Genomic DNA, 20767 nt, shown 5'->3' on the forward strand with positions numbered 1-20767 from the left:
CATTTGAGTACCCACATGATTTTTTTCATATATTTTATATATATTTCTCATATTTGTGAAATATATAAAATATATGAAAAAAGTCGTATGGGTACTCAAATAAGAAGTCTCGATGAGTGTAACATCAGGATGAGCTTATATCGTTAGAAATATCATCGGTAAACAAAATACACAGTCATTCCTTAATTATTGACATTTATCAAGATATAAACTCATTCTGATGTTATGCTTATCGAGAGCTTTCATTTGAGTACCCACACGATTTTTTTCATATATTTCATATTTATGATATTTCTCATATTTGTGAAATATAAAATATATGAAAAATTGATGTGGGTACTCAAATGAAAGGTCTCGATGAGCGTAACATCAGAATCAGCTTATATCCTGAAAAATGTCAATAATTAAGGAATGACTGTGTATTTTATCTACTGATTATATTTCTAATGATATAAGCTCATCCTGAAGTAACACTCATCGAGAGCTTTAATTTGAGTACCCACATCAATTTTTCATATATTTTATATATTTCACAAGTATGAGAATCTCGAATATCTTTACTCGAGTTATACTAGTTGTTTTGAGTTGATAATAATATAATTTATCAAAACTTAAAATAATCTTTTTTAATTAATAATTTTACAAAGAAATTAATCCTCAAACAATTGAAGCTTTATTATTATTTCTTCTTTAATATAATGAAAAAATTTCAATAAGCAATGAGACAATTTGAATGTAATTAAAATTTTTTTATTATAAAGCCATCAATTTACACCTGCGTTTCTTTACAATAAAAACAGAAAATTAAACTAAATATTTTTAGTTTTAGGAATAAAAAGATGCTTCCGACGATCGACTAAATCTTCAACAGAATTCAAATCCGGCAGGAGATCCACTAGATTCAATTTAAAATTAGTTGTTCTAATTCGCTGTGTTGTAAAGGAGAATGGAGTTTGCTCAATGGTTTCTAATGTGTATCCTTCTGTGCTCGTCGTATAGCGTGGGTAATATGGATCATCATCATTGAAATTAGTCAATCCGGAAAATAATGATTCTTCAAAACTAGGAATTGGAAAATCCGTTCCGGCTGTCGTTGTTGGAACAGTTGTAACTATAAATTGTTCTTTCTTATTATTTTGATTCTTAGTACTACTATTAGAAATTTTATTATTATTTTGTATTGATCTCAAAGTTCCTGAATAAGGATCAATAACAACTGAAGATTTTGTGGTTGTTCTGGAGGGTTGTTGAAACTCAGTATCATTTATTTTATTACTTCTCTGAGAACTGAAAATTTTCTGTTTCTCAACTTTAGAAGTAAAGTTTTTGGTGTCGTCTCTTCTTAATTGAGGTCGAGTTGTTGTAGTTGTTGTACTTGAAGTTAATGTTGGTTGAGATGATGATTTTATTACGGAAGAAAATAAATTTCCTCTGTTGAATTGCGAGTTTCTTGAACTTTTGAAGAAATCTTGATTACTGCCGGAATTAGATTGATCTTTTAGAACTGATGATTTAGTATTATTATTATTATTATCTTTAGGAGCTAAGAAATAAATCGATGGTTGAGGTGTTATTCGGAACGATCTTGAAAATTTATTTGCATTTTGTGTGTTGTCAGATTCAATATCTTTTTCTTGAATTTGTTGCGTTTTAACATCTTGTAAGATAAATTTTGCAGACTTCTGACAATCAACTCGATACGTGTGATCACAAACGAGCGTTTCTTGGTTGAAAACTGTATCCTGCGGACAATTATATGAAAATTTGTTCCCGTGATCGTCGCAAGTGTAGTAAATCTGGCAATTTGATTCAATGTCGGCGTAAAATCCAGTGTCACGACTTTTGCAACTAAAATTTGATGATTGTTGCGGAATTGTATTCTGTAAAATTATTCTTAATTATTAGATTCATTTAAATTTATCGAATTTTGTAATTATTTGACAAAAAAACTGTTTCTTATTATGTAGTATAAATTAAATAACTACACGGAAAAAAAACTTCTTGCATCAAGAAAATTTTAAAGAAAACAAAAGTTATTTTGGAGCAAGTAGAAAAGTTCTTGGCTCTAGAAACTTTGGCTTTATTCAAGAAATTTTTAATCTTCCTTAATATTTTCTTGAGCTAAGAAAATTTACCCTCTAGTCAAGAATTTTTTTTTTCAGTGTAAGTTTAAAAATTATTTTGAAGAAAAAATATTGATTGAATTAGAAAAATTCTATTTTTGACTAAATATATAATTATTAATTAATTATGCTAAATATGTTTAAATTGGTGGTCGTCTTTTATTGAGGTTATAATTGAGGATGGTTTTACTTGTATCACTGTAGAGTGTTTTACAAGGGAGGGTGGGGAATTATTGTCTCTCCACTTTTTCTCCGCAATATAGTCTCTCAACCCCGTCATTATAACTCTCAACCACTTTTCGTCCCCACCCCCTGCATGTCGGGATTTTTCATGCCCGACACACATGAGTGCTGCGACTGTGGCCGACTTACGCGTTATAATCAGTACCTGCATTTGCATTACGGTCTTAAATAGTATGGAGGTACTTCTGTAATGACATTTTACCTCCATAACTATATGGGAAAACCACAGAAAACCCGACCGGTACAGAGGCTGGCAATGAAACGCACATATTCTTAGTTTATAATCATTGAAAAATATTGGTGCGCGCCGGAATCGAACCCTGGTCCCACTCTTTCGAAATGCAGGTACCGAGCCGATTAGACTATTGCCAACCTTTGGTGGTCGTCTTTTATTTTTCATGTAATAATTACCTACGACAAAATTTCTCATTAATAATTTCTTATGCAATATTTTATCCTAGTAATATTTTCTCGTGGCAAAAATATTATTGATTATATTATTTTTTTTATATTAAAATTTGTATTGTTTTTAATATTTATATTCAAAAATGTGTTATAATGTTATAGTTAAATTTGTAATTGATATTAAATAAATATTTATTCATTTCAAATAAAAGGGCACAACACGGTGCCTATTCGAAAATGAATCAGGAATCATTTGTCTTAAATGATGATTGATTTTCAGATTAATTTATGTTGTGATAAATTTTGTTTTGAGAAATTATTGTACTTGAGATTTTTTTGTAGGAGAAATTTTTGCTGAGTAATTTTTCCGGATTAAGGGGTTATACGCAGTTGCAAAGCTAAAAAAACAACATTTTTTTATGAATTTTTTCTAGACACAATTTTTTAATTATCAATTACAAGTGATGGTTATTTAAATAGAGCCCACTTTCAATAATACAATAGCGCATCAGTCATGTAAAAATATAAATGTGCACCGCTCCTGTAGAAGATGTTCTGAACGACCTCTAAAATAAATAATAGTTTAAAAAAACTAAAAACACGCTTTTTATAGAAAACCAAACTAAAAAATAGAAAATAAATTTAAATTAAGAATAGTGTTAAAAATTTCAATAAATATAAATTAATAATAGTGTAAATAAAAAAAATGTATTTTATTTTAAAAAAAGCGTGAGGTGCATGGTGTCAATAGTTATAAATATTTTATTGACAGATATGAGTAGAGTGATTATCATTTTGATAATATCTTAAAAAGCACCCACGCTTTTTAAAATAAAATACATTTTTTTATTTACACTATTATTAATTTATATTTATTGAAATTTTTAACACTATTCTTAATTTAAATTTATTTTCTATTTTTTAGTTTGGTTTTCTATAAAAAGCGTGTTTTTAGTTTTTAAACTATTATTTATTTTTACTTTTAGTTTGGTTTATTTATAAAAGCGTGATTTTTAGTTTTAAACTATTATTTGTTGATTATCAAAAATATTCAGGCGCGCAAATTACCCACGGAGAGTTACATACTGACATACTGACATACTGAAAAACCGTGAAGCTAACAAAAAATAATTATTTATAAATATTATAAATACGGGGAATCAGAGTTCGATTTCGGAGAGCGAGCCTGAGAAACGGCTACCAGAACCAAGGAAGGCCGCAGGCGCGCAGATTACCCACGGAGAGTTATTGACATACTGACAAACTGACAAACAAACAAACTGACATACAAGTGAAGCTAATATAAAGCGTGTAAAAAAAGGCGCTTGGCGGTGATCTCCATTTCGGTGGTTTGGATTATCTGAAATCAAAAAATATGGTGAATTCTTTTACAGGATAGATTAATGCAGGTATTGGACGAAGGAATAAGAAAAATTTTGATTTTTGACAAAATGGCGTCTATTTGTAAAAAATTTTCCGTTTTTGTTGAAAAACAATTTTCCAAATTGTTAAAAAAAAAATAGTAATAATTTTTTTGAATCTTATTCCTTCGTCCAATACCTGCATTAATCTATCCTGTAAAAGAATTCACCATATTTTTGATTTCAGATAATCCAAACCACCGAAATGGAGATCACCGCCAAGCGCCTTTTTAGAGGTCGTTCAGAACATCTTCTACAGGAGCGGTGCACATTTATATTTTTACATGATTGACGCGCTATTGTATTCTTGAAAGTAGGCTCTATTTAAATAACCATCACTTGTAATTGATAATTAAAAACTGTGTCTAGAAAAAATTCATAAAAAAATGTTGTTTTTTTAGCTTTGCAACTGCGTATAACCCCTTAATAAAGGTGGGGAGCCGTTTAAATTCTAATATAAAAAAATTTTGTAAATATTTTTTTTATTTATTAATTTGGAAATATATGCCAAGGCAAATGCCGAATGGCAAAGTGTATACAAAAATGTTTTATATAACATAGTATCACGTAAAAAATACAAAATTTTAGTGAGCAATAAATTATATACATAATTAAAGTTTTAATAATTATCTGATGAATTAAACAATTAGAATATTTTAAATTATAAATATTTTAAACTATAAAAAAACAATTTGATATGTTTGAATTTAATTTGTTTCAGCCAAAAGAAATTTTTTAAAAGATAATGAGAGTTAATGATCTTTTAGCTCGAGTTCTAGGAAATATTTAAACATTTTGTGTTCAAACATAAATATGGTGAGGCATAATGATACTGTGACTCCTTGAAAAAATTAAAAAGAAGAAATATAATTTTTTAACTTTATACGTAAAAAATAATTTTAAAATCAAAAATTTTTATTTTCAAGAAAATACATTTTTTTGCATTAATAATTTATTTTCTTGGTTTATAAATTCTTGAAATAAAATTTTTATATATCTTCAATCGATAACTATTGTGTCTATTGTGTATTTTAATATAAAAATATATTTTTAATCGATATAATGAAATTCTTTATATAAAATTAATCTTTCCAGCATATTTATTTTAAGAAGTAATTTCTTCATTTAAAATACTTATTATCAGTTAAAAAAATAGAATCATTATTAAAGAAGAAAAAAATTTTGTATTATTGAAAACTTTACAACAACTTTTAAAATATTCTTTTTAAACAAAATATTATAAGTTAATTTTGTAAATATTTTTTAAAATTTGAGAGAAGCATAGAAAAATTATTTTAGTTTTATAATAATAAATACAAATTGATTCTACTCGAAGAAAATCGCATAAAATAACTTATGTCTATATTTAATTTATGAAAAAAAACAAATAATATATTTATGAAAAAATAAATACTTACAAGGGATTTTTCGCCAATTACCAAAATAAGAATACTGTATAATATATATGCAGTAAATAAAACTGTCATTTTGATTATTTAAAGTAAATTTACGGTACCAAATGATTCATAAAATAAGACAAGAGCAATTATACTTTCGATAGTACGAAGAGTCGAGTGAAAGTGACTTTGTTACAAGATGCTGTATTATGTTTTAGTTCCACCTCTGCAATAACCTTTTCTCCTTCTCTTCAGCCTATTCTCAATAGATTATAATTGTTTCCATAAAAGATTCCAGATTCAAATTATAATGTTTCTTCAGTCAAAGTGATACTGTTGTATTTAAATATAAATATGCAATAGTTTTTAATTTAAGTTTATAAGTAATACAATAGAATATCAAAATATTTTAATTAATATTTATTATTTGAAAATCATTAGTTTGAATAATGGAATTGCATTTGATGAAATAATTTCTGTTACATTTCAACATCATTAATAACTGACTAGAATTTGTCCTGAGGTATTATCCTTATAGGTGAAGCATTTTTTAGTAAGGCATTGCTGATAAGAGCCGTGCCAGCTCCTTATTTGAAAAAATGAAAGTATTTCTTATTAAGGTATTTTTAAGAAATTTATTTTAGGTCCAAAATTTCAAGAGAAAGATTTTAATTCAGAGGTATTATTAATTTAAGTCCTTATTAATTTATAATAATTCTAGATATATACAATAAAAAATTAGTAAAACGGTTCACCCTAAAGGCCATCCCTGCAACTTCCCGCTAATTCCATACCCGGGCGCTTAAAATTGTACTTATGATGTTTTTGAGATTTTTGAGCTCAAATAATTTATGTGATATTTTGAGCTCGCTGAGCTCAAAGATATAGTATTTATATGCATTTGAGCTCTTCGAGCTCAAAAGTCTGATAGAAGTTTCATAGAACACTACTTTTGGAATTTTCAAACCGCAATAACTTTTGAATAGATCCACCGATTTTCACGCGGTTGGCGGCATTCGACGCAGTTTTATCAGCCTCATAAAGAATTTTCAGGTTTTAATTGATCGAACCAAAAATTTCGGAGTAATTTCGAAAAAACACTTTTTTCGGTTTTCTTTCGTTCACGATATCTCTCGAACGAGTTAACCGATTTTGACCAGCTTGGTGGCGATCGACGTGGTTTTTCATTGTCTAGAGCTGATTAGTTTTTGGAATCGATCGGTAAAGCCGTTTAAAAGTTATCCAAAAAAAACCATGTTTGAAAAAAAATTTTTTCTTAGTTTTTTTAAGATTTCTCAAAATCGACTGATCTGAATTGGTCCAAATTATTCTCAAAATCTAAGTTTGGCCAAGCCCTTCCAAATGGCACTAACCGCGATAAAATCGGATGAGTCGTTCAAAAGTTATAAGCGGTTCACATACTTTCACACACACACACACACACACACACACACACACACACACACACACACACACACACACACACATACAGACACCGTGACAACCTCGCGGGAGTAGTCAGGAAAGCTTCCTATGACCTTCAAACGTCGAGATCTGATGAAAACTCGATTTTTGCAAAACGGGGTGAAAACAATAACTTCCCGATTTTTGAAAATCTTCGATTTTCTTAGCGGGAAGTTTAGTTTTAGTTTATTGACAAAATTATGTCAAGGCAGTTGCCGAATGACAAAGAGTAAGTATACATATAATTTTACATTATTGTGCAGTTTAACTTATAAATATTTAGAGTGTTTTACACAATAATATTTTTAGATAGGTGATAATATTATATACTACATTAAAAATTAATATAAAAATTTAATTTATAAAGAATTAACTAATAATTTTAAGAATCTTTGATGTTACTAAAGAGACAGGTAGGAAACTTTAAATTAAAAAGAAGCTATATAAAGAAGGTTAACGAAGTTTGAAGATTAATAAAATAATGATAGAAGCATTTACAACAGTTTATGATCAAACATCTAAATTAAATAAATAATCAAAAATTTTATTTTTGAAAACCTCCAAGCTTGATGAATTTATAATGTCCTCTGGTAGTTCTTCCCATAATCGTATAACTGTAATTACGAAAGAAGACTCATAATGAGTGGTACTGAAATTTGGGAATTTAAAGAGAATATTATTTTTCTTGGCTGCTAGTCTCTCAGAAGGAAGTTAAAAATAATCTTGAAATCAGGAGAAATTTGAAAGTTTCTTAATTTAATTAGCACTAAAAAATTTTAGTTACAGTAGTTAAAATCTTCTAAATCTGCAATTTTTCGTTTTGTTTTGATGTAATAATTTTTTTTTTAAAAAAGAAAAATCGTAAAATTGTCAGATGTCTGTTAATTTTATTTTCATAACTAAAAACTTGAAATTAAAAATATTTTCCAGTTCCAAACTCAAATTTAACGATAATAAAACTTATCATTTATTTTATATTTATTTATTTATTTCTCGGTCATGGAGCTTAACTCCATGTGACCATATTTCTTACACAAGTTAAAAAGATAGTTATAAGAAAACATACTTACTTAACAGTAATATTTAGCGTAATAAACTAATAATAATAGCAATCTTAAAGAATAATATAATTAACGAAAATACAATAGCAGCAAAAATAGTAATTATTTTTTGATTATTGAAAAAATTTTCTTTAAAAAATATATAATGCCTAAATATTTGAAATTAATCTGCCTATATAAAGACAAGTTTAAAACAAAATAGTTTACTTATTATAACAAAATATATTAAAATAAAAAAAAAATATTTATTAAAAATTTACACTGGCAATTCTTTATTAAATTTTTAGATGTAGAATTTTATTATTAAACTTTTTTTTTATAGTAATTTAGTTATTATAAAAATTCAAAAAAAAATTGACAAATGTATGTTAATTATAAAATAGATTTCAATTTATCAGGAAGATGTATCATGAAGAAAATTACCAACAAATATGATTTAATTAATTGGACTGAAATTTAAATTACTGAATATTGAGTAACTCTAAAATAAATAAAACATTAAAATTTTTTTCACGCATATCTTATGTTTTTTCATTTATAAAATGGAAACAAAAAAAAAAATTTTTTTTAATTTCACTAAAAAATTTTCAAGTTTTCTAAAAATCAAATTATTTTTTTGTTATAATTTTTTGAATAAAAAAAATTATAAATGACGGCTAACTTAATTTTAATTCATAACAATTGCATTTTTAACAATAATAATTTTCAAGCAATAAATTTCACTCTACTCAAATTTTTTAAATTTAATTTATTCCCGCGTAAATTTTATTTTTTCAACTTTACAACAGAGGGCACTATTTACATCACTATTCTATTTAAAAAAAAATTATTAAGACCAGTGTCCGACAGAACACTAAATATTAATTATTATAAGTTTTTCACGGCAATATATTAATTAAATATTAAAACGAATTGATTAAATATTAATTGAAAGCAGAAATAATTTTCTACAATCAATAAACTAGGTATTAAATTATTACTTTATTGTAAAAAACATAACCTTATCTATTGTTTATTTTTCTCGATTCATTATTGTTATTGCACAAAAAATATAAATATCTCTTAATTAATTTTTGTTTAGATAAGACAAGTGAATAATTAATAACAATGGATATCGTACCTGGAACAGCGTCACTCCTAGATGAACTTGATAGTATGTTTTTTTTTTTATGATATTAAAGTTAGCAGTCTTGACCATTTTTTAATTTTTTTTTTAACAAAAAAATTTGTTTCAAAAAATTATTTTTGAAAAATTGCATTTTTTATTTCTTGCAATTTCTACAGCTCAATTTTTTTTTCTTATTTTTTTTTGCCATAATTTATTTGTTCAAAAAATTCTTGAAACTATCAAATATCTGCTAAATTAATTTTCGTTTTTTTTTAAATTTTATTTTTTAAAAAACTTAAAATTAAAAAATGTCTGCTAAATTCAATATAATTTTTTTTATTCAAATTTTTATATTTAACGTAAATAAAATTATCAAAAATTTAACAATTTTTATGATTTTTCTCATTTAAAAAATTATTACAAATAAATAAAAATTTTACACATAGAAAATCTAAAAAACTACGAGTACAATTTTGAAAAAATATTTTTTTAGTAATAATTTAACCAAAAAAAATTGTTAATTTTTTAATATCAGCTGATTTTATTAGCATTCGTATGTACAAATTGTAAATTAACAATTACTTTCCATTTATTTATACAGAAAAACTGATGGTATTATTACGAGATGGAAGAACATTGATTGGATATTTGCGAAGTGTCGATCAATTTGCAAATCTCGTTTTACATCGAACGATTGAAAGAATTCACGTTGGCAAAGAATATGGAGACATTCCTCGTGGAGTATTTATTGTCCGTGGAGAAAATGTTGTTCTTTTAGGCGAAATCGTATGTATAAACCATTAACTTTATTTAATTCATTTGCAGTAACAAATTAATTTATTATTAAGGAGGGAAGTCCATGTAAAAGCCTAAAAATCGGTCATTTTTTAAAAATATTTTTAAAGGTGATAAAATAATTTCATTGTTTTTAAACTTTAATACTACTTTATTGAACCTTTCTAGAGTGCAAAAGTAAATTTTTTTTTTCTTTTTAAAATGGCGGCTCAGGATAATTTTTTGCCTATTGCTACCGACTGAATCAAATCTGAATAAAAAAAAATTAGAAAAACGGTTGACCCTAAAGGGTATCCCTGAAACTTCCCGCTAATTCCATACCTAGGCGCTTAAAATTGCACTTATGACGTTTTCGAGCTCAATAATATAATTTATGTGTTATTTTGAGCTCTACGAGCTCAAAGAGATAGCTTTGCTATGCTTTTGAGCTCTTTGAGCTCAAAAGTCTTATCAAAATTCGATGAAACACGATTTTTCTAATTTTCAAACTGCTGTAACTTTTTAATAAATCAACCGATTTTCACGCGGTAGGCGGCGATCGATGTGGTTTTTTGAGCTCTATAAATAACTCTGAACAAAAAAATTGATCTAATGAAAAATTTCGGAGTTATTACAAAAAAACACTTTTTTCGATTTTTTTCAACAACGATATCTCACGAACGCATCAACCGATTCTGACGCTCTATGTGGCGATCGATGCGGGATTTCAAGGTTAAGAGCTGATTAGTTTTTGAAGTTGATCGGTTCAGCCAATTCGGAAATATTTTTAAAAAATGAAAAAAAAAAAAACAACTTTTTTGTCACTTTTTTTTGCAATTTCTTGAAATCTACTGGTCCAAATCGGTTCCAACTTACAGGAAATCTAAGTTTGGCGAAGCCCTTTTGAATGACACCAACCGCGATGAAATCGGTCAAGCCGTTCAAAAGTTACGAGAGGTTTACATACACACACACACACACAGACACAGACGTACGGACATCATCGTGAAAATAGTCAGGAAAGCTTCGTAGGACCTCGAAACGTCGAGATCCGATGAAAACTCGATTTTCGAAAAATGGGGTAAAACCAATAACTTCCCGATTTTTGAAAATTTTCAATTTTCTTAGCGGGAAGTTAAAAATTTAAGTGTTTCCTTTTTAGGACATATTAACGGAAAGAATAAACCTATAAAATTTAAAAAAAAAGTATAAAATAAGCCTTTGAAAAAAAAGTCAGAATTTGAGGCTATTTTTTTGATATTTTTGTTTCCAAAAAAATACTTTATCAACGCAAAATATCTGAAATTTTAGGTTTATCCTTCCGATAGTAATATAGAGAAAGACCTCACCAAATTTCAGACAAATCGATTCATAACTTTTTGAGTTACAATACGAGCCGTTTTTTAAAAATACAGTTTCGAGATAATTGCGCTTAAAGTTTTAGCATAGAAAAATCACCAGTTTTAGATTCTTACCGATTCATTTCAAATTCTTTGTTCATAAAAGGTCCTGAATTTATTATTTTATCACCACATGGACACATGACAACAATTTAAAAATTTAAATATTTTAAGTTTTACATGGACTTTCCCCCTTAATATAAACATAAATATATTTTATTTTTTTATCAGGACAGGGATAAAGAAAGAGTTTTGCCACTGTCTGAAGTATCTGTTGACGACATTTTGGATGCACAGAGAAAAGAACAAGAATTAAAGCAAGATCAAGAACGTTTAATGAATAAAGCTTTGAAGGAGAGAGGATTATCATACATACCTGACCTAGGTCATGACGATATGTTTTAAGGTGTTTCTGTATCTCAAATTTTGTTGACTATATTTTTTTTAATTAAACACTTAAACTAAGAAATTTAATAATCTTTTCTATTTATTCTCGTTTCAGATTTAATATTTATTTATTTTTTAAAAATAAGAATGAATACTTACTATAAGTAATATGTATGATTAATGAAGTATGTAAAATTTTAATCAACACTGAAATTAACAAACGTCTGACAATTTTTAGAAATTTTAGGAAGTAAACAATACAAAATTTACATTTAAAAATTTTAGAAAAACTATAAATGTAAATATTTATTTTTAAATAATTTACTAATTAAGTAAAACTAAAAAATAGTCAGATGTCTTTTGATTTTAATGGCATAAAATATTTGGTAAAACTTCTGCATATTTACTTATAATTTTTAAATTCAGTTAATATTGAATATTAACCATTTTTTTCTCTAGATTCTGGTGAGCATTATTTTCTACGTTTAATCAATATTATTAAGAGAATAAGAAAAATTTTATGTCCAGGATAGTCATATGATAAAATCGGTTTTTTTTTAGTGAAATTTAGTGTCATTGCAAAGGTCTTGACATTAATTTGTGCCTTTTCAAGGTTTCATATCAATTTCACCGATAGTCAATTTTTGACGATAGGTATTTAGACTGCAATCAAAAATGCTCTAAATGACCTTTTATCTTGTGAAATATTGACATTTTAAACGATATAAGCTCATCCTGAGGTTACACTCATCAAGACCTTTCATTTGAGTACCCACATCAATTTTTCAAATATTTATATATATTATATATATATATATATGAAAAATATATAAAAAATGCATGTGAGTACTCAAATGAAAGCTCTTGATGAGTGTAACATCAGGATGAGCTTATTATATCTTCAAAAACATCATTAATTAAGAAATGACCTTGTTTCTTGTGCACGATTGACATTTTTAAAGATATAAGCTCATCCTGGAGTTACAATCATAGAAACCTTTCATTTGAGTACCCACATCAATTTTTCATATATTTATATATAGTATATATGTATGTATATATGAAAAATATATAAAAAATGCATGTGGGTACTCAAATGAAAGCTCTTGAAGAGTGTTACATCGGGATGAGCTTATATCTTTAAAAACGTCAATATTCAAGAAAGTACAGTAAAATTTTATTTATTTATACTTCACAAGTCCCGGCAGTCACATAATGACTGCAAGGTTGCTAGTAGCTTCTTAATATGGAATGGAAAGAAAAAAAAATAATTTAGACCTTTTCCGCTAAATCTCAATAAAACATTTTATTTTAATAAAAAATTAAGAAGATATATTTATTTAAATGTAGGAGAAAATTTGTCTCTTGTCTGAGTCTAAAAAACTTTGAACTTCAAATTAGATTTCTTAATTAAGAACTTAAAAGATTTAAAATAATTTTATTTTAGCAATTTTCTTTGTAATTACTATATAAAATTTCAAGTGTGTGGCAAAAAATTAAACGCATACGCTAAAATTCTAAAAACAGCTAAATTTTTTGTTTGTAGTAAATTTCGAAGGTTAAATATTTATGAGTTGTTGACCACTTACCTACAAACACTTGTTACATAGATTATATTTTATATGTACCCTACGTGTCAACAGTAATACTAATATAAATCAGTAAAACTCTAGCCTCAGACTTTCACAGTTTTGTTAATTTACAAAAACATCGATTAAAATTGAAAATTATATCTTCAGAATAAGGTAAAAGCCCCAATAGATGATCACGTACCAGTATATGATCACTCCATGTATTTGTATATCTATATTCACAAATATAGGTATACAAATACATGGAGTGATTATATACTGGTACATGATCATCTATTGGGGCTTTTACCTTATATCTAAAGAATATATATCTTTATATGAAACTATCTATATTCATGGTGAATTTATTACTTAAAATAGTGATTACAACTTCTATCAAATTCAATCTGAAATACTTATCTGAACCAGACTGACGAAGTATCTCTGTAAAGGATTCTGCACTGAAGACTATAATTGCTTCTGCTCTGCCGTCATTAGTCCAAAAAAATTCTACAAAATTGTCAACTATAGAAGCAATTGTGTCCGCTTCTTATATGGAAACTCTGGATTTGTCAGGCGGTCGCAGATATTTTATCAAGACAATACAGTCGACGCTCTCTGTTATGACGCAGATTTTACTTTTTGTATTTGAGTATTTTAGTTAATTATTTGAAAATTAATAGAAACAATTATTGTTATTAGTGTGGCGATTATTATTTAATTTTGTAATTTTATATTATTATTACCGAAGGTATGATTAAATTATAAAAGAAATTAAAAGACTGGCAAAATTATTCTAAGTCCCGAGGACAATTTAGTATGGAAAATCTACGAATGGATATATTATGAAAGAAATTGCGATTAAAATAATAAAGAATTGTGAATTTGACGAAACGAATAGATAGAGAATGAAGGAAATTACGATTAAAATAATAAATATTTATTTTTGAATGCTAGTTCGCGGACACCGGACAGGTGTCAAAACGACCCTTCCGGTTCGTTACAAAGAGTTGGGGAAAAATGATAAACGCCAAAAATTTGGCTCGATAAAGCAAGCAATTCTTTCTCGGGAGAATTACTCGGTCGAATACTCTTCACCAAGTAATTCCAGAGGATAATACTCTACCTGGAGTCTGACCAAGGCCCAGGTTGGTATCGTGAACGGACCGGATGAAAGTGCTGACTTGACCACCCGTGCAAAAAAAAATTATTTCATTATGAATTTCATTGTGAATTTGATAATGAAATTCAGATTTTGAAACAAATATGAGTTTGATAATGAATTAGCTATAAAATCCTCTAACTTTCTATTGCAGCTGAATCTAACAGTTAACCAACAGCTGAAATCTAATAATTTAATGGGTTATTTTTAAAAACTTACTTTTCACTTTAAACAAGTGATAAGTACATTATAAAAATCGTATATTTCCAGCTTTGAAGAAGATTCAAAATTGTTGAATCTAAAGAAATTAAGACAACGAAGAGGAGTAATTCATGATGAATTTGATGATAATAAATCTATTTAAAAAAAATTATTTGTGACTCTTATGTAAGCGTTAACAAGATTTAAAATTTATTTTTAAAAATATATATCTATTGTTTACAGTTCGTTATTTGTGCTATTACAAAAAAAATTTATTTATTGAATAATTTAAAAAGAAATAAACTAAAAATATATTTCATTCTGCATTATTAAATTAAGTTTATTTATTTATTTATTTATTTATAATAATTATTTATGATTTATAATAAACTTATTATGAATCAAGTATAAGGTAAGATCAAATTAATATAATATTTATAACCTTTTTATGATAAATTTATTATGAATCAAGTATTAATTTTATATGGTTCCATGATTTTTGTTGATTATTGTTAAATTAGTAGGGTAAAAGCCCCAATATATGATCATATACTGGTACGTGATCATCTATTGGGGCTTTTACCTTAATACATTTCCTCTAAGTTAAATAAAATAGTTTTTTTTTTTTGAAATTTCAGGGGGTAAAACAAAAATACAATTATAAAATAAAACATATTTATCTTATAATTAATTCAATATGACTCTCGTACTAAATTGATAATCATTATCATCAAATTCATCATGAATTACTCCTCTTCGTTGTCTTAATTTCTTTAGGTTCAACAATTTTTGAATCTTCTTCAAAGCTGGAAATACGATTTTTATAATGTACTTATCACTTGTTTAAAGTGAAAAGTAAGTTTTAAAAAATAACCCATTAAATTATTAGATTTCAGCTGTTGGTTAGTTGTTAGATTCAGCTGCAATAGAAAATTAGAGGATTTTTATAGCTAATTCATTATCAAACTCATATTTGTTTCAAAATCTGAATTTCATTATCAAATTCACAATGAAATTCATAACGAAACAAATTTTTTTGCACGGGCATGTGGAAATTTGGCCACCGCGTAGCCGGAAAGGGTTGCTTTCCAAGCACCCAAACGGGATTAGGGGTAAGTAGGGCCACGACTGAGGGTGTATCCATCGGTAGGATTACCACTTTGTAAAGATAGTAGACAGAGTTTAGCCACCAGGTGGCACAGAAAACGGGAAAAGAAACGATATGTCCGATTATTGTTAAATTTGACATCAAGTTTGTACATATTATCACTTAAGCTTTTGATATTTGTTGTTCTAATGTATTGTTTATATTGTTTAATTTGCTTATATTGTTTATATCGTTTATTAATATGATCAGGCCAATAAAGAGGTTTCCTTTTTTGGATTTATTTAAAAATGAAGGGTTTTGTTTATATTTTGTTATTGATAATGTAATCCCCGTTTATGACCCTGGACTCCGGCGAGCAAATTTCGAGCCGGGGACAAATTAGATATTTATACTTTTGAAAACGTGGACGTTACACTGTATTGGACCTCTCTGTATTTGACCACATTCTTCCTCTGTATTTGACGATTTTACACAGATCTTATGGACAAGGACGAGTCAAGTACAGAGAATGGTCCTGTACGGGCGAGTCAAATACAGAGAGCGTTGACTGTAATTGAAGAGACTTCTGTGCAAAATACGACGGGATCTTCAAAACTCTGCACAATTCAATTTTATTATGTCCCAACAACTAATCAGTTTGGAAATAATATTGTTAGATGCTGGGAACTCAAAAATGCTAACAACGATTCATTGATCGACAAAGCTATAGAAACTGCTCTAACAATAATAGGACAGCAAATCGGAAAACCTGATTCAGTTTCTCTCATGGAAGTTAACAGGGCTTATTACTTCGCGACCCAATTGCCAAAAGGGCGTATTACAGCAGTTAGATAGGGTTTTGTGCCAAAAGGGCGTATAAAAATTTTTTTTTTTCGTCATTCAACTTAGAATTGCTCGAAACGTAAAGATTTATCAAAAAAATTTTTAATGTACTAATGCCGAAAGGGCGTATCTCAATACATACGCCCTTTTGGCTTCAGAAAATGTTTAGCCTAAAGCCAAAAGGCGTATAAAAACTTTCAATTTTGTTCTGAAATATAAAATTTAACTCTAAAAATAAATCCAGATCATTTAATTTTTGCTGAATTTTGTGCCTCTGACTCAGTAACATGTTAGATATCGCAACTGGTGCCCTTTACAACTATGGTAGCATACGAAGTATCGGTATTTTTAAATTAAACTAAATGATCTTACGAGCTATTATTTTATAATATTAATTGATAAAATAATTATTTTACTATTTATATTAATAGTTATAATCACCTGATGATAATTATTAACAATTTTTAACTTTAGTTATAATAAATAGCAACAGGTGAATGAAGACAAGTAGATCGTGATAGTTGAACATAGATGAATAATTATTTTTGAATTCAAAACTTGTAAAGTGGATTTTAATGTGAAAAAATTAATAATTAATAATTTTTTAGTTTTAGTTCTATTTAAAAAATACTGTTACGTGAAAGTTAAATAGCTTAGTATCAAATAGTGGAAAAATTACTAAACAATAAATAGTATAGTTTAATAATGTAAAGTTAATGTTGTAATAATATTTTTACATGATTAAATTGTACTGTTTATTGGTCTGTTATTTTACTGAAATGTCAAACAATGAACTATAAATGATAGTCAAATAGATTTCAGAACCTCAAGTAAACCATGAATGATTGCCATCACCATTGCACCTTGATAAACTTTTAGTAGATTTTATAAAAATCTAACTATTGCAGCCGTCCTCATGGCGCAACTTTGAAAAAATTTAGTCGTTTTCTGACTCAGTTTGTCGAGCTGAGTCAGAAAATGTATATAGTTCAAAAGTTTATATATATATATATATATATATACATATATATATGCTTTATATATGCTTCATATATATACATATATATATGCTTTATATATGCTTCATATATATATATATATATATATATATTAGGGTGGCGTAAAAAACCGACTATTTTTATTTTTGAGTCTCGAGTGAAAAAATGTTAGTATTTGATGTTTTAAGAGCCCTCACCAAAGGACAGCTTAAAAAAATTTTTAAGAGGTCACTCCAAATTTTTAAAATTACAAAATCGTCAACAATCGAATTTTTTTTTTTTTTAATTTTTTTTCTCGTTATGGTATAATTTTCTAGACCAAAAAAAATAAGTTTCTGAAAGTTTCAGTTCAAAATTTAAATTTTGAAAAGTCGCTCATAATTTTTTTTTTTTTCTCTAATTAGTCATATCGCCGACTTTAAGTGTTAGGAGTGGTACGTTGGGGTCTTTTTGGTTTGAAAAATCTTAACCTACGCGGCAAGGTCAAATTTCAACCAAGCTGGTTTCTAAAACCAGCTCGGGATTCGAACCCACGCCTGGCAGTTGATTAAATAAAATTATTAAATTAAAAAATAGTATATTATTACACCTGTGGCAAGAAAATGAGAAATGTCTCAGAACACATATATGTTGCCCGAGGCGAAGCCGAGGTCGACATATATGTGATCTGAGATATTTATTATTTTCCTGCCATAGGTTTGTATACTATTTTTCTGTCCGACACAGGCGAAAAGCGGCAATTTCGTTTAGCGCAGCTAATAAATAGCTAATAAATTTATTTCAAAATAAATTGAAAAAATTATGGGCGACTTTTCAAAATTCAAATTTTGAACTGAAATTTTATGAAACTTGTTTTTTAGTCTATAAAATTATCCCGTAACGAGAAAAATTAAAAAAAAATTCGATCTTTGACGATTTTTGAAATTAAAAAAAATTTGGAGCGATATTTAAAAAAATTTTTTTTAAGCTGTCCTCTGGAGAGAGCTCTTAAAACATCAAAAACTAACATTTTTTAACTCGAGACTAAAAAAAAAAAATAGTCGGTTTTTTTGCGCCACCCTAATATATATATATATACGATATAACGCGGCTTGTCAGCACGATAGCGTTTTCAATTTACAACCGATTCTTCTCAAACTTAACATGCTTTATCTATCCATAAAGACCAAGGTTAAGTTCAAAGATGAGCTTAATCGGGCGAGTAATTTAAAAATGACAGGATTTTGAAATTTTGAAAATCGTAAAAATTTATGTTTTTACCACTTCAACTTGGTATAATTACTGATCGAGACAAGATATCAAAATTTGGTAAAGTGCATCGTAAAGCTCTTTTAATAAGCTTCAATTTCCACTACTCAGAAGTGGTAATAGTCTCAATATTACTCCTTTTAGAGTTCGTTTAACAAAACAGTTTTACAGCTGCAGCCGTTTTAGAATTATCGTCTGCATCATAGCTTAATCATGATGTAAATTCAATAATGACGGTAATGATTAGTCTTTCGTGTAATGTTTTCAGGTAATTCGTCAGTAAATATGTCACAAATTAGTTCTATATATTGTTTTCTTCAATTAAAATTTTATCCGGTTTCAAACATCTGATTGATTTGCAAATTGTTGTTCCTAAGCAGTTATTTAAAATTTAGTCATTTATAATTCAAATTTTATAATCTTTGCAATTCTTTGAGAAATTTTTTCTTCAAAAGTTAATTTTTTTCCAAAATTTGTTCCAAATAGTTTTAAATTTATTATTGAATTTTGTTTTTAATTCATAAATAAGTTATACATTATTAGTGTTATTATATTATTTTATTAAAAATCAATATTCTTTATTTGAAAAATCTAGTTCCATTTCGGCTGCCGAATGGAACTAGTTTCATTTCAGCTGGTGTTTTTTTTTCTTTATCAATTAAAATTATAAACAGAATTTGTATTAAAATTTTAATATTAATCTTTAAAAATACCGATTTGTAATTTAATAGAAATAGCTTCGCCTCGGTTGACTCTAACGTGTGATCTGAGACATTTCTAACTTTCCCATCCTAGGGCTGAATTAGTATATTACACCCCTTGGGAAGGAAAATAAGAAAAGCCTCAGATCACATGTAATTGTTGGCCGAGGCGAAGCCGAGGTCAACAAACATGTGATCTGAGGTTTTCTTTTTTACTTCCCAAGGGCTGTATAATATTTTTTGTCCGAGGAAGGAGGAAAGCGGCAACTTTGTTTAGCGCAGTGAGACCAAAGTTGCCACTTTCCGCCCAGAGGGCAATACTATTTTTTTGTCCTCGGGGCGAAAAGCAGCAGCTTTGTTGAGCGCAGAGGCCCGAAAGTTGCCACTTTTCGCCCGGAGGGCAATAAAATTAGTCACATATAACTTATAATTCAAAGCAATCGGCAAAAAAATTATCCGCCCTTTTGGCTAAAGCCAAAATTTAGGTCACTAAATTTTCAATGTCCTAAAGCTAAAAAGGCGTATAATTTCAGACATACGCCCTTTTGGCTTTGGAAATTTTTTTTCTATATTTTGGCTTAGAAAGTGTTAATAAAGCGATTAGTAAAAAAAAAAAAATTTATATGCCCTTTTGGCACTGCAAAGCCAAAAGGGCGTATAAATTGGTATACGCCCTTTTGGCATTTGGGTCGCGACTTCTCTTTTGATACCTCAGAAACTTGGTTTGATAAAAAGTACTACCTGAAACTTAAAATAAATTATCCGTCTTACGAAGTTAGTGAAATATTAACTTGCTCTGGTGAAATAGATTTCGCTTCTGTTCTTCCAGATAGCTTCATGACTGATGGATTTTATTGTCAATAATCCACACTGATAGAAGGATTTATTTGTACCAAAAAATATTTTTCAATAGTTAACAAATCATTTATTAGAGACCACTTTTTAGTTCTTAATAAATATTTTTAGTATTTAAAAAGATTTGTTTGTATTTAATAAATCTGATATTCATTTATTAAATATTAATAAAAATTTTTAAATACTAAAAAATATTTGTTAAAGACTAAAAAGTGGTCTCTAATAAATGATTTGTTAAATATTAACAAATATTTTTAACTATAAACAAATCCCTCTATCAGTGAAGTATATGAAATATTTGGAAAATTAACAAAATTT

The 20767-nt window shown here is 27.5% G+C and overlaps 3 protein-coding genes across 3 annotated transcripts; 2 read left to right on the forward strand and 1 right to left on the reverse strand.

Annotated features, from left to right (window-relative positions):
* Positions 1-753: 753 nt before the first annotated feature.
* On the reverse strand, positions 754-5950 carry LOC123271996. The gene is made up of 2 exons (XM_044738563.1): positions 5611-5950; positions 754-1880 (listed from the first exon to the last, which is right to left on the reverse strand). Exons 1-2 carry the CDS (start codon positions 5677-5679, stop codon positions 810-812), a joined length of 1140 nt encoding a protein of 379 aa, XP_044594498.1. The 5' UTR covers positions 5680-5950; the 3' UTR covers positions 754-809.
* A 3086-nt stretch (positions 5951-9036) lies between these two features.
* Positions 9037-11866, forward strand: LOC123271998 (U6 snRNA-associated Sm-like protein LSm1). Its single transcript, XM_044738565.1, has 4 exons — positions 9037-9079; positions 9196-9267; positions 9824-10008; positions 11628-11866. The coding sequence occupies exons 2-4, from the start codon at positions 9222-9224 to the stop codon at positions 11799-11801; spliced, it is 405 nt and encodes a 134-aa protein (XP_044594500.1). The 5' UTR covers positions 9037-9079; positions 9196-9221; the 3' UTR covers positions 11802-11866.
* Positions 11867-13670: 1804 nt separating this feature from the next.
* On the forward strand, positions 13671-20523 carry LOC123271997. Its single transcript, XM_044738564.1, has 3 exons — positions 13671-13957; positions 16376-16612; positions 20289-20523. Exons 1-3 carry the CDS (start codon positions 13909-13911, stop codon positions 20456-20458), a joined length of 456 nt encoding a protein of 151 aa, XP_044594499.1. The 5' UTR covers positions 13671-13908; the 3' UTR covers positions 20459-20523.
* The last annotated feature ends 244 nt before the right edge of the window (positions 20524-20767 follow it).

This window comes from Cotesia glomerata, linkage group LG9 (genome assembly GCF_020080835.1).
Source record: "Cotesia glomerata isolate CgM1 linkage group LG9, MPM_Cglom_v2.3, whole genome shotgun sequence".
NCBI lineage: Eukaryota > Metazoa > Arthropoda > Insecta > Hymenoptera > Braconidae > Cotesia > Cotesia glomerata.

What these genes read in the sequence shown, in the direction of transcription:
- LOC123271998 (XM_044738565.1), top strand. Translation starts at nt 9,222, where the DNA reads ATGGATATCGTACCTGGAACAGCGTCACTCCTAGATGAACTTGATA. An exon ending in ACTCCTAGATGAACTTGATA is followed by an intron (nt 9,268 to 9,823) that starts GTATGTTTTTTT and finishes TTATTTATACAG; the next exon opens with AAAAACTGATGGTATTATTA. An exon ending in TTGTTCTTTTAGGCGAAATC is followed by an intron (nt 10,009 to 11,627) that starts GTATGTATAAAC and finishes TTTTTTTATCAG; the next exon opens with GACAGGGATAAAGAAAGAGT.
- LOC123271997 (XM_044738564.1), top strand. Translation starts at nt 13,909, where the DNA reads ATGGAAACTCTGGATTTGTCAGGCGGTCGCAGATATTTTATCAAGACA. An exon ending in CAGATATTTTATCAAGACAA is followed by an intron (nt 13,958 to 16,375) that starts TACAGTCGACGC and finishes GAGCGTTGACTG; the next exon opens with TAATTGAAGAGACTTCTGTG. An exon ending in GGAAGTTAACAGGGCTTATT is followed by an intron (nt 16,613 to 20,288) that starts ACTTCGCGACCC and finishes ATTTGGGTCGCG; the next exon opens with ACTTCTCTTTTGATACCTCA.
- LOC123271996 (XM_044738563.1), bottom strand. Translation starts at nt 5,679, where the DNA reads ATGACAGTTTTATTTACTGCATATATATTATACAGTATTCTTATTTTG. An exon ending in TAATTGGCGAAAAATCCCTT is followed by an intron (nt 1,881 to 5,610) that starts GTAAGTATTTAT and finishes ATAATTTTACAG; the next exon opens with AATACAATTCCGCAACAATC.